Source organism: Bombina bombina, chromosome 8 (assembly GCF_027579735.1).
Source record: "Bombina bombina isolate aBomBom1 chromosome 8, aBomBom1.pri, whole genome shotgun sequence".
Taxonomy (NCBI): Eukaryota; Metazoa; Chordata; class Amphibia; order Anura; family Bombinatoridae; genus Bombina; species Bombina bombina.
In genome coordinates, this window is record NC_069506.1 from 205,310,615 (window position 1) to 205,324,667 (window position 14,053).

General features: G+C 36.8%; 1 protein-coding gene across 1 annotated transcript in view; it reads left to right on the plus strand.

Moving 5' to 3' along the window:
• The first annotated feature begins 802 nt into the window (after positions 1 to 802).
• Positions 803 to 14,053, plus strand: part of SHANK1 (SH3 and multiple ankyrin repeat domains 1) — a 639,575-nt gene continuing 626,324 nt past the window's right edge. Inside the window, 1 exon segment of the mRNA XM_053691067.1 lies at positions 803 to 1,066. Within this exon segment, the coding sequence (XP_053547042.1) occupies positions 803 to 1,066 (264 nt within the window).

Consider the following 14,053-nt stretch of genomic DNA (forward strand, 5'->3'; position numbering starts at 1 on the left):
AGTTAAAAATAAATGATTTACTGCATATTTATTTAAAATAATAGAATTTATATTTTTGAAACCATAAGTACATTTTGTAACTGTTATTTATAGGCTTGATGGAATGATGAGTTTTTAAATGTGCTTATGACTATATACTAATATCCCATTAAGTCAATCTATTATAAAGCTTTTAACAATCTTGGAAACTTATGCCGAATGCCTAAAAATTAAAGGGACACTCCAGTCAAAATTAAAATGCACACAGATTAATTACATATTTGGATATAAACATATTTCCAATATACATATATTGGCAAAAATCCTTCTAGCAAAAGTTATCACTTGTTTAATGTCATCATTTTCCTGTGCACGTGCATGTGAAGCATAGCTAGATATTCTCAGTGCACCAGCATTTTACATACTGCAGCTACTCAGAGAACAAGTGGGGCTTGTTTCATGTCAGCAATGATGCAAATTGAGTATTTACCAGATGATAAAAGCGCCCCAGGCTTTCTGAGCTAGTACTGTGTTTAAAATGCTGGCGCACAATACATAATTAAATACACTCTTGAAACAGGTATAGCTTTTACTAGAAGCATTTTTTCTAATACATGTATATTGCAAACATGCTTCTGTTCAAAATAGAAATGCATCTGTGTGTGTTACAATTTAGGCTGGAATGCCCCTTTAAACTGGGTGTCTTATTGCATTTTTACTATTCTATTTTATATTTTATCCATATTGTGCACTTATACTATTTTTTATTTTTTGATGCCTTTAGCTGGCCCTGTAATGCTGCTGTGGTCCTGCCTTCCTGACAATGCCCCAGAGTCCTGTGTCAAGCGAGGAGGAGAGGAGGAGTATCTCCGAATACCCTGGGGAAGAGTCGGACTCAGACAGCTCCAGAGAGGACACTGGAGGGAAAAACAATCCCACTTCTGTGACCAACAATATTGGTCCTAACCCTCTTTCATCATCCTCAGTAGCAGCACGAAGAATAAAGGAGAGGTCCATGTCAGTTCCTGACGACTCCAATTTTAGCATGATGGTCTTCCGTATCGGGATTCCTGACCTGCATCAAACAGTAAGGATATCGTGCTCATTAGCTTCCATTTTGCTTCTTAGTAAATTTTCAGCCTTCTTTAATGGCTCCCTACCGCAAAACCAATTAATACAAACAAATAACATAATCAGCTTACAAAAAACTTTTAATTTTCTATGCTATAATATTACTCTGCTTATTGATTTTTCTGTCCAATCAAGCTCTGTCTGTAAGGCTGATTTGATGATTGGCCACCTAAATATATTTTTCTTTCAAAATGCATTAAAGCCTCCATTTTAGAATTCTACCACTAAAATTATTTTTAATTATTTCCTTACAACGTGTATAGTTGGAATTCAAGTGCTAGTAATAAAGTTCTGTTGATTTTGCAATTGCAAAGGGACAATGTATTTAGATTAAAATAAACTACTCAAATATGGAGGATTGCAAATTAGTAAATGAACAGCTTGCAGGAAGATTGAAAAAAAGGTTTTCCTCAAGAACTTGTACAAAGGACACACATATTAGTAGATAATATGACTAGAAAAAAGGAAACATGTCTAAAACAAACCTCAACAAAATCACAATTACCACAGGTAGGTATACAAGTCAGTGTGATCCGTGGGATGATTAGAAAGTATTTTCCCATTCCAGGAGCAGATGACAAACTCAAACACATTGTAAATTAAGTAGATTTATCTATACTTGAAAAATATTTATTTGGAATATAGCAGCACTGAGAAGGATATATAAACCAAAAAGCAAAACTCTTGGGTACAATGCAGAGGGACTTACAGTCAATTATATTTTCAATGTAAAGTTTGCTATTTTCTTAAAGGGATACTCAATTCAAAATTCAACTTCCATTATTCAGATAGAGTACACAATTTGAAACAACTTTCCAATTCACTTACATTATCTAAATGTGCACAATAATTTTATATGCACACTTTCTGAGACACCAGAGCCTACTAAGCATATGCAAGATTGACAGACTATATATATATGCATTTTGTGATTAGCTGACGGCTGTCCACGATGCAGTGGCAGGGAAAATATAACTAACTTTAAAATTTAATAGGAAAAAAATTACTACTCAATTTAAACTGTTATTTTGCATTGCCTTTTTATTATGCATTTACTGATTATAATTTTCTTCTGCGTTTAGTGACCTTTTAAAATATCAAACAACTTTGAGTCCTATGCAACTGGAGAAGATATTTAAATACAAAGTTGCATAAATTGCTCCATAAACAACTTGGTAAAACATATCAGCTGCAATATGTACATATGGCCACAATGAAATTGAAAACAAGGATCAGTGATTATCTGGGTTACATAAAGTCGAACAATAAATCAATGCATTTTATTAACATACACAAGAAAGACACGAGAATATTAAAATGGATAGCTAAAGTTCTTTAACCCAAAGGGGAGGTGATAGCATGTGGATTTTATGTAAGGGAGAAATATTCTAGATTCTTAAAATAAAAACTTGATTACAGAATGGGTTTAATCTCCTATATGATATCATAAATGTTTGGCACTAATATTAGGCTGTGTAGGGAAAAGTAGCTAAATTAGTCAACCCATGAAAACAGGGACATTCAATTAATAAAATCATTTTTGGAATGTTTGGTTTAACATAAGAGAAATGACCTTTATAAGTGAACTATACATGATAAGTATGAATTTCAAGTTAATTGGTTTGTATAGTATTGCTGTGGATCTAGGTTTTTGTATTTGAATAATAATTGTTGATTGTGTTAAGCCGTAAGAATGGATATTTGTCCTAATATATTTTTGTTTTAAGGCTGCAACATTGTTCATGAGATGGATGACTGAGCTTTGCATTTCAAATATTAATGTTTCCTAATATATGTCACAGGAAGAGTTCATGTTTGAAAACTCACATGAACTAAAAAGCAGGTGTAACTAGAGTAAAGTGAGTCTTTGTTTATGCTGTATAAAATGGACACATGCCAGATGCGATAATTTTTTACCTTACTAAATGTAGTTGTTAGACAAAAAACAGGGGCACTTTCAGTGCTTAGCTTTTTCTTTAGGAAACCCAGACTGGCGATCCTCTGCCCGTTTCTCATGCTGTACTTATAGATGATGAAACCAGTTTCCTCCAATCGTTGCGTGGCCTCACAAGCTGGACGCATCGGGGTGCAGGCCATGATTTGAGGATGCCGGTTTCATCATAGCTGTGCTATGTACAGAGGAGCTGCAGGCGGAAGATTGCCGGTCTGGGTTTCCTAAAAAAAATGTAAGTATTTAAAAAAGCTTTGCAATGTAAAGTTTAATGAATGAAAGTGCCCCTGTTTTTAATAGTATTTTTTAAAAACCAGGCACTAATTCCTTCAACTTTATATTCACTTTAACTTCTGATCAGATCAACTTTGATGATCATTTCATATTCTCTGGTGCTTCTTTGTGCTACATAAAAAATATACCCCTAATAATAACTTTGTATGGATAGTACTGTTGACTCACTTCTCTTAAATGATTTTATTGGTATACAATTAATATATGTATGAAATTAAAAGATGTAAACAAACTATAAAATGTATTAAACAAGCATCCAAGGAAATACCAAAAGTAAAAACATCCAGTCCTAATTGTACAGAGGAACTTTAGCTATCATAAGCTCAGTTTGTTCAATATCACTATCTAAATATAGTAACCCAGATAATCTAACCCTAGAAAATGATGCACAATAATGATAGTGTATTTAGCCAATGTGGTTCTATTTGATTTCTATCTCTCGAAAATCAGTTACCTCCAGGAAAGTGAATAAGGAAAAAGAGTGGGGGCTGGTTACTGGTTGATAACAATTTTATTTCCAGTTCACTCGAGTGTGGTCTATTATACACCAATCAAAGGTTACATGTGAGTGCCCTTATTAAGACAAAGATGAAGACAGAACCTTCTCTAGAGTGTTTTGATTGTATTGGGGGAAATGTTTTTTTTTTTTTTTTACATTAAATAGATCTGGTGTTTTTACACAGTAGGCTACCCAAAGTTATGACACCACAAATTGAATCACTTTTCAAAAGAGTATTGACATAAAGTAAATTGTGAAGAATTGAAAAAAGTGCATCAAAGAATGTTGTTTTATTGTATCTTTAACAGTTTAATTGTTTATCCTTCAAATATGATAAACTTTAATCTTTCCTTGCTCCTTTAAAACTATACTACAATTGTTTACAGGTAATCTAAATATCTATAGTTTCAGCATCCAGTGTCGGAATACTCATGTTGTCTCTTATACAAAATCAACTGACACACTTGCACTACCAAATTAAACTTTCAGTGTTAGTTTAACCAAAGAACACCTTGATAAGTCTTTAGGAAAATCTAGTAGAACATTGAGATTTGTTCATACTCTTTAACTTTTTCCTCAATTTTTCATTGTTCTGCTACTGTAAGGTCTCTTGGGTGGTCATTACCCACACGTTATGATTAATCTAACTCAGCACAAACAAAATCAAATAAACCATTTTCTACATGCCTCCCTCCCTCTGTCTGAGGCAACCTATCATTAAATCCTGCACTTTGCTGTTCCAGAAGGACTTTAGGGAGTCTTCAGTAAACACTTCAAGAAATGATGTTGGAAGGTGTAAGGTGTTTAATTTCTGCTGAAGTAAAAAAAAATGGTAAATGTGTTTAATCAGCAGATCATTTCAGTTAATAAACCTTCTAGTACATTGTATGTAACATAAATCTTGCAGTGTGGTATAATTTCTCTTATATCATCTATCTATCTGTCAATCTATCATCTATCTATATTTCTGTCTATCTATGTGTCAAATATCGGTCAACCTGTCTGTCTTTTCCTCTATCAAAACATATAAAATATTTATTTTTTCAATAACCAAGACATTTTTATATAATTGCTGACATCACAAGTAATAGCATTCACATCCTCTATGATGTCAAAAAAGTCCTCAGTTCATACATTACACATGATATCATCTACAACATAACCAACTACATAACTGTGAATACAACTTTTCATGTAATTTACCATAATTAAAAGGACACTGATCATTTGTTCCAAATGGCTTGTTATGCTTACTGTGGAGTGTTATTTGTATGATGAATTCCTTCTTTATGTTTAATTTTGTGTTTGAAATAGCTGATATTGTTCACAAGGATATACCCATTTACATTGTCTGTACACATAACTAGAAAAATGGTATACCAATATAACATACACTAACATCCAATAATGGCCATTTAGAGAGACAGTGAAGTAAGAATGTAACTTTCATAATTCAGATATAACATGCAGTTTAAACAACTACCAGTATATGTCTATTATCTAATTTGCTTTTGAATGAAGCAAAATTCATAATATAAGTAAATTGGAAAGTTGTTTACAAGTGTATGTTCTATATGAATCATGAAATATGGGTTTTTTTGTGTCTCTTTGAGTTTCACAAAAAGCATTAATGAGAAATTAAAATTATGTTTATAATAAATGTTTTAAAATAATTTTATTTTTAATATACACATAAATAATATCCAATAGTATAAAAAGTATAATATTTCTTAAATTCACCATCTTAAAGCTAACTTTAAAATGTATAAATATTTTACTTATCTAATAAATTAAATAAATAAATTAGTATTTGTCTATTTATTTTATTAGATTTAAAACATTTTATCAAACTTTTAAAGGAATAGAGTAGTCAAAATTAAACTTTTTAAATTGATAATAGGAGTAAGTGAGAACGTTGCTTAAAATTGCATGTTCTGTCTGAATCATGAAAGTTTAATTTTTACTAGACTATTCCTTTCAATATATATATATATATATATATATATATATATATATATATATATATATATACACATTTGGCGATGTTTGCTAGCAGCAATGATGTAATTGATGATATCATCTGAAATGTTATATGTTCATTAAAGTGTTTGATCTCATAAGTGATGTCTGAATTGGTGATAATGTTATGTGTGTTTTTGTTAAATTTGTCATGTGTACAGTTGCTCTCATGTATCTGTCAGCCTGCCAGGGACTGCAAATGGTTGGTTACTGCATCCAACCTGAGACATGAATTCATGAACTCATGGTAGGGACATTAAATCCATGTTCTGTCATGTCCCACATTGTGTGCACCCAAAACCAAATGCAGCTTAATGTTTGTTGGTGGTGACTCTTCCTTATTAAAGCACAATAAATTCCCAGAATTCCTTAAACCAGGTGCTTCAATATTTTGATACATCCATGTCAGATGATTCTACTCCAGCGAGCTCTTTCTACAGAGCTTAACTAACGCCTTGTACTATAGTTCTGTCTTCCTTTCTTTTGCTTGCATTTAACAGACCCTATCTTGTTCCCTGATCTTGGCTACACAGTCGTTATTCTTCTGATTATTTATTGATGGTTTTCCTAGTTCTGGCCTTCACTCTATTTCTAAGCATGAATGATAATCATCCCTTGGCACCTGACTTCGGAACTTCTATCCAAAGTACCAGCTTGCAAGCCTATGCCCTCTCCTTGGAACCTGTTATAGTAAGGCTAGCCTAGGAATACAAAGCACCTCTGTAAAATTTAGAAGACCAGCCTAATTTTCTGTTGTGTCTGTAGATGGCACACACACACCATTTTTCAAGATGATTACTGTGATATTTTTTTCAGAATTCAATTATTTTAGTTTTTAAGAAAAAATGCCAAATGGTTGTTATATAGGAACTTTACATACCAATTTCCTCCATTATTTCCTTTCACAGTGTGAACATGATTATCCATGGTGTGATATGGAGAAGTCAATCAAAACAATGGTGTTATGGTATAACCCGGATACCAAGGGTTAGTACCAGATGAAAGATGTCCTGAATATGGGATCAGCAACACACAACCCAGATAATTCCCCCCAAACATGAGACCAAGCTCCATCTTGAGGGTAAAACAGAATGAGTTTTATTGAGGGCTATATGCCCAGTATTTATGAAAGTCTCCCACCTGGTTGACACTCCCTAGGAGACCAGATGGGGGGGTTGGAAGAAGATAGTGCATTAAATAGAGGGAAGATGCCCTTTTACAGGATACATTAGAATTACATTACTTAACCAGATAAACAATTTAAACACAAGAAAACAATGGAGTCCTTTTTCACACCTGGCAGTCTGACTCTGGAGGTGATTAAACAATGTGAACGCTTATCACTTAAACTTAATTACAGTAAACAATAGCTGCTGCCAGGAAACCTGTCTTTAGAAAATAGTTTCTCAAAGCTGAACAAAGTTAACACTTCCAGTACTGACAGAGGGGTCTGTCACACGGCTCCCTCCTGGTGGGACACTCCGGCAGACCCGGCTTGACCCTTTGGTGGGTCAACTTGGGGATGACCGGACTAGGAGGTGGTAGGCATGTCAGTTTGCCGGGACAATCCATCTGCATTCCCGTTATGAGAGAGAATTCCTGTCCGTATAAATAAGGGTTCAACTTCTTCAGTGCCCAGACTAGGGCTAAACAGTCCTTCAAAATCTTTACAAGTTTTTTGTACCTGCTCTTTATAGGTATCCACAAGCCCTTCATACTGACGTAGGTTGCCCTTGAGTTGCTGCACCTCACTATGAGCCAGCGTCAGCTTCTCCTCCAGTGTCGCTAAGTTTGTCTTTAATGTTTCATGTTCCACTCTGAAGCTGGTGTTTTCTGCAGTCTGTCGGTGCAGCTTGTCTAGCAGAGATTCCCATTCTAAACGCGCTTTTTCCTCTGCGCTCCTCTTCTCTCACACTTCTCTCTCTAGCACTGTTACGTGATTGTTTAACGTGACCATTTCATCCTCTACTTGACTCTTCTCCTTCATCAGCGCATTGTAACGGGACTTCCATGTATCAATGGCGGATAGAGATTTACCAAGCTCAGCATCCTGGGGCTCAGCAGCAGGTGGGTCAGTCTCTGTGGCACGGATCTGGGCACGGGTAGTCACAGGGTTAACATCGGCGGGACCCATGGGAGCGTAGGCAGAAACAAGGGGGGCCAAGTTATTTCCAAGGAGAACATCAGCTGGTAAGTCCTTCATGACCCCCACATTCACATGTCTAGTGCCCACTCCCCAATCCAAATGTATCCGGGCAACAGGTAGGCGGAACAGAGTGCCCCCTGCTACCCTCACAGCCACAGTGTCTCTGGTGTGCTGTTTCTCAGACACCAAGTTATTTTGGAGCAAGGTCATGGTAGCACCAGTATCCCGTAGACCACTGACCTCCTTCCCATTCTCTTTAACCAGTGGCCGGTTATCCCGGTGGGCAGCTTGCACGGGGTCTGCTTCATGTAGGATGCCCCAGCATTCTTCCTCCTCTACGTAGTGGGCCGCAGGCTGAGGGTTACGTGGGTTTCCGCCAGCGGGTCTTCTCTAGGACTGTGCTTGGTTCGCTGTGTTTAGGGGACACTCTGGTCTTTTGTGCCCTAGTTGCTTACATCCAAAGCACCGAATAGGCTGTCAGTAGTCCCGTGAGTTGAACCGGGCTGTCTGAGGAGAGTTTGTGGTTGGAGGCCGTGTGGTAGAGCGGTGCGCCAGGGGTTGGTAACTGGTAGCTGCTGGGGTGACTGGGCGTCTGTACTCCACTCTGGCAGGGATCTTAGTTGTAGCAGTGTCCAGTTTGCGGGCATCCGTATACTCATCTGCCAGGTGAGCAGCTTCATGCAGGGTGGAGGGTTTATGGTCCCGAACCCACTCTCTAACTCCTGCGGATAACTTGTCGAAGCAATGTTCCAACAGGAATAGCTGCAGCACCTCTTCCCCGGATACGGCTTCGCACCCCGCCATCCAGTGAGCTGCTGTGCGGTGCACCTTACATTCCCACTCGACGTAGGAATCTCCAGCTAGTTTAACAGTGTCTCTGAACCGTCTCCTGTATGCCTCTGGTGTAATCGCATACCTGGAGAGCAGAGCCTCTTTTACAGCATTATAATCCCCAACTTCTTCATCTGGAAAAGCCCGAAAAGCCTCGCTGGCCTGGCCGGATAATTTTCCGGATAATATTGTGACCCAGTCCTCTGCGGGTACCTTGTGTAGGGCACATTGCCTCTCAAAATCCGCAAGGTACCCATCAATCTCTCCTTCTGTTTCCAGGAAGTTTTTAAAAGCTGCAAAATGTACTTTTCTCTTTTCCACTGGGGTTGCTGTGACTTGGGCTGCTGCAGCGCCGCTTTGGCGAAGTAGGTTGGCCTCCACAGCTGCTATGACCCGGTCGATAATTTCGACAGATGGATTGGGGCCATAATGTGCCAGTCTTATTTTAACCACCCGGTCAAAGCTTGCTTCTTCGGGGGTTCTATCTGATATGCTGGGCTCATTGGTTCCTTCGGGCCCTGGTACTCTGTCCATCTCGGTCAGTATTGTAATAATCTCCCTCTTCCTGAGGTTACTGGCTTGTCGGCCCTGTTGTTCTAGCAGGTCTTTAAGGGTAGTTCTTTTCAGCCTTTCATATGGTACTCCCATTAGGTCCGGATGTGTAGTTGATATTCTGGGCGATGAGGACCATCCCGTCACTTGCCACCAGTTGTTATGTTATAACCCGGATACCAAGGGTTAATACCAGATGAAAGATGTCCTGAATATGGGATCAGCAACACAAAACCCAGCTAATTCCCCCCAAACATGAGATCAAGCTCCATCTTGAGGGTAAAACAGAATGAGTTTTATTGAGGGCTATATGCAGAGTATTTATGCAAGTCTCTCACCTGGTTGACACTCCCTAGGAGACCAGATCGGGGGTTGGAAGAAGATAGTACATTAGATAGAGGGAAGATGCCCTTTTACAGGATAAAATAGAATTACATTACTTAACCAGATAAACAATTTAAACACAAGAAAACAATGGAGTCCTTTTTCACACCTGGCAGTCTGACTCTGGAGGTGATTAAACAATGTGAACGCTTATCACTTAAACTTAATTACAGTAAACAATAGCTGCTGCCAGGAAACCTGTCTTTAGAAAATAGTTTCTCAAAGCTGAACAAAGTTAACCCTTCCAGTACTGACAGAGGGGTCTGTCACAAATGGTTTACTCTGTCTCACAGTGAGACCTGACACTAGAAACCATTCAAAGTAGATCTACTAAAATGGAGATTTAATAAGAAATACTTTGTGACTTTATTATGTACTAGACGATAAGCCTGCCCAGATGGCAGTCTATTTAAAAAAACAAAAAACTACAAACCCAAAAGCTAAAATTACACAAAATAAAAAATGTAAAATTACAGAAAAAAATATACAAAGCTATCCAAAGAAAATTTAAAACTTAATTAATACCCCGATAAAAAATCCCTCCAAAAATAAAAACACTCCCTAATCTAATACTAAACTACCATTAGCCCATTAAAGGCTTTTTAGGGAATTGAAGTTAAACAGCTCTTTTAACTAAACAAATTACCAATTACCCCTAACAGTAAAACCCCCCACCCACTAAAAACCCCAAAATAAAACAACCTAACACTAAAAAAAAACTAAACTACCCATTGCCCCTAAAGGGGCATTTGTATGGGCATTGCCCTTAAAAGGGCATTCAGCTCTTTTACTGCCCTTAAAAGGTCAATTAGCTTTATCCAGCCCAAAAAAACCTCTAAAAAAAAAGCCACCCCAAAAAAGAAATGGATGATCGCATGAAGAGGAGCTTCCATGGTGCCAAGGACCTCCACTGCCGAGGCCCGCCGCTGAGGATCCACGCATCGGGGACACCAGCTACGCACCTCCACTCCACACTGCCTATCTATAAAGATAGAAGATGATGGAGCCGTCTGGAAGAAGACCTTCTCCGCCGTATTTCAGGTATCAAAAAGAAAAAAAACAGCTTTTATAACTAATTATAATTCAAACTTTAGAAGAATTAAAAGATTATGACCAAACATTGGCACCTACTGAAAAGAGATCCTATCCTAAAACACTTACTAGAGGACCAACCGTCAATTACCTATAGGCGAGCCCCCACGATTAAAAGTAGACTAGCCCCCAGTAAAGTAGTCATGAATTAGAGAAGGATTAGTATGACTGGTATAGAAAAAGCAAATAATTCCCTAAAAGGGTCATATAAATGTAAAATAAAGAGATGCAAGATGTGTCATTTTATCACACATGGGGCCACATCTAACATCTAATGTGACAGGATACACCTATAATCTTAAAGAGAGGCTAGACTGTAGTTCCAGTTTTGTAGTATATTTACTAACATGCGAATGTGGGGTCCAGTATTTGGGGTGCACGACTTGCAAGGTCAGGAGACGTTGGGGGGAACATTTTAGGAATATCAAGAAAGGCAGTCAGAAACATAGTGTATCAAGACACGCTATTAAATGCCATAAGGGTCAAAAATGTACTTTTCGCATAACCCCCCTGGAAAGGGTTCCCTACAAGCAGGGCACCAATCGTTTGACCTGCTTGAGGCAAAGAGAGACATATTGGATTTATAAGTTTGGAAGCCTATTTCCGGGAAGGCTAAACGAAAATCTTGATATGGCAGCATTTTAATAAGAGATATATACTGTATTGTCATTATATAATGGACAATTTCTTGTACCCAATACGATGTATTTTTTATTGTAATCCCTCGATGTGTATATCAGGGAGTCCATGATCATACATGCATATATATATACATAGGTAAGGAGTCCATTTAATATATATAAAAATAAAATTTAATTTATGATCTGCACAGACATACGAGATAATAAATTGGCCTTTTGAGAGGACTATATGGAAGACAACATCTTTATATTTTGCTCATTTAGTTGGGATATAGATAGGTACACATTAGGTTATAGGCATTAAATAAAATTGAAGATTAGGGTCCATCAGCGGACTCCTGTATATTAGACATACATATCACAACATCAATTCTACAAGGACTATATGTTCTGTCACATAGATATCTATTAGATTCTTTCACATAGGATAGACCACGAATAGACTATCACTTATTATATTCACTGGTTTTACACATCATAGACAATACAGGGACTATATGTAATGTCACATAGATATCTATTAGATTCTTTCACATAGGATAGACCATGAACAGACTATCACTTATTATATTCACTGGTTTTACACATCATAGACAATACGTAGATATAGGTATATATATTTATATGAAATAACACATGGATCTTTATTAGATTCTTATATTTAAGATAGATCACTATTAGATTTATACATATTATACTCACATGCCTCACTTATCAAAGATAAATGTAGATATAATCACTGAATATATCAGATATAGAACACCCATATCTTTCTTTACTTGATAGTTGGGGTTTACTAGTATATTTCATAATTACCAAACTTGTAGTATCGATTGCACATCCTCTTGTAATCAATATTATCATTATCACTATCACATTTTAGAATGAATGAAATAGAATAGTAGCACTACTCACTAGCATAAACATGTATAAACTTCTAGTAGAATAGAGTAGTAGTCTAATAGATATTTTACATCTTTTACACATTCACCCACATACATACATATAGTCAAATAGATTAGTAGCACAATAGGTATTTCACATCATATACACATCCATTAACATACCCAATATGAACATCATTAGTCACGTAGGGTACTCCACTAGGGGCACTACAGCACACATTTAGTTCATCGTATTAGGCGTTTTTTTCTTCATAACTTATAGTGAACAAGTATCACTGTACCATTATTAGACTTCATATCATTTGTTACATTTTTAGTTTGTTTGCAAAATCTTCCTTATAGTTCATAACTAGTATGCATAATAAAAAGTTTGTTTATTAGGGCAGCTCTTATGCAACACGTTAGAATTTAATGTTAATATATATAGGCAAAAGTGGACACGCACAGCGTGTGGGATAGAGGTATTATTGTACTTTGGAGCTTGTTCTCAGTTGTGGTCGTTTTGTGTAGGAGTGGTATGTATTCGGCATTTGTCCGATGTGTGGACCGCTAAACGAAAGACAGATATTAGAAGAGCCTGACGGCTCAGAGTTATCATGCCCCCCTACGATAGTATGACCAATAGCGGTCGGTAAAGAAGAACTGCAGGGATGACGCAGTAGAGGGGAGTGTATTGGCACTATACACTACAGGGAGAAAGTTCAACTTTAATGTTGTGGATATGTGAGCCATTGGATAACGATCTCATAAAGATGGGTAATAAAGAAGAAGTATAATCTTTTATTTTTCATATCGAAAACTGTTTTTTTAGGAAGCCACACAGATATCGGGTATTTCCATATAGGGATTGAATATATAAAAACAGACACACAGTGTTGATATAAATAAATAAATACAACATAATGTTTCTTACTAACTATATAATGGGAACCATCCTGCTACACACATCAGGGGAATTGGTTCTAAGTTGTGATCATATGAATAATTTGAGTTTTGTTTATATTTGATAATAGAAATGGTTTCTGTGAGTAAGGGGTTAAGTTGAGAACTAACCTGCATTGTTAACAGCTGGTTGTAGAGGTGTGACAACATGTTCAGTGTTTGATTGGGTAAGATTAGTTTATAGCTCAGAACTCTCAGTTCAGTTTTAGATGCCTGATGAAACAACGTGTCAGCTGAGAAACTAGTTGCACGATTTTAATACATAGTGATACTTTTATACACTGTGTCTTTTATACTGGATTTTAATAAAGTGAATAGCTTTATTTCACTTGACTGAGAGCCTGAGTTTTTCTGTTTGGAGCAAACACCCTGGACAAAGGAGTGTGAGAGATCCCTTGAACAGTGAGCTGGGACACTGAGAGACCCCAGCATGCATTACTAATCACGAGTGGGTGCTGCCATATTTGTGAGTACCTGCTGATCACATTTGAGCATTTGTTTATAGTCTGTACTATATTACACTAGGAGGTGCCCTTCTGTTTTTCTGCATTCTTGTAGATGTTATTTTTATTGTTGAAAGTATAAACTGTTCTTAAAGGGATAGTAAAGTCCAAATTAAGCTTTCATGATTCATATAGGGCATGTAATTTTAAACAACTTTCTAATTTAGTTTTATCATCACATTTG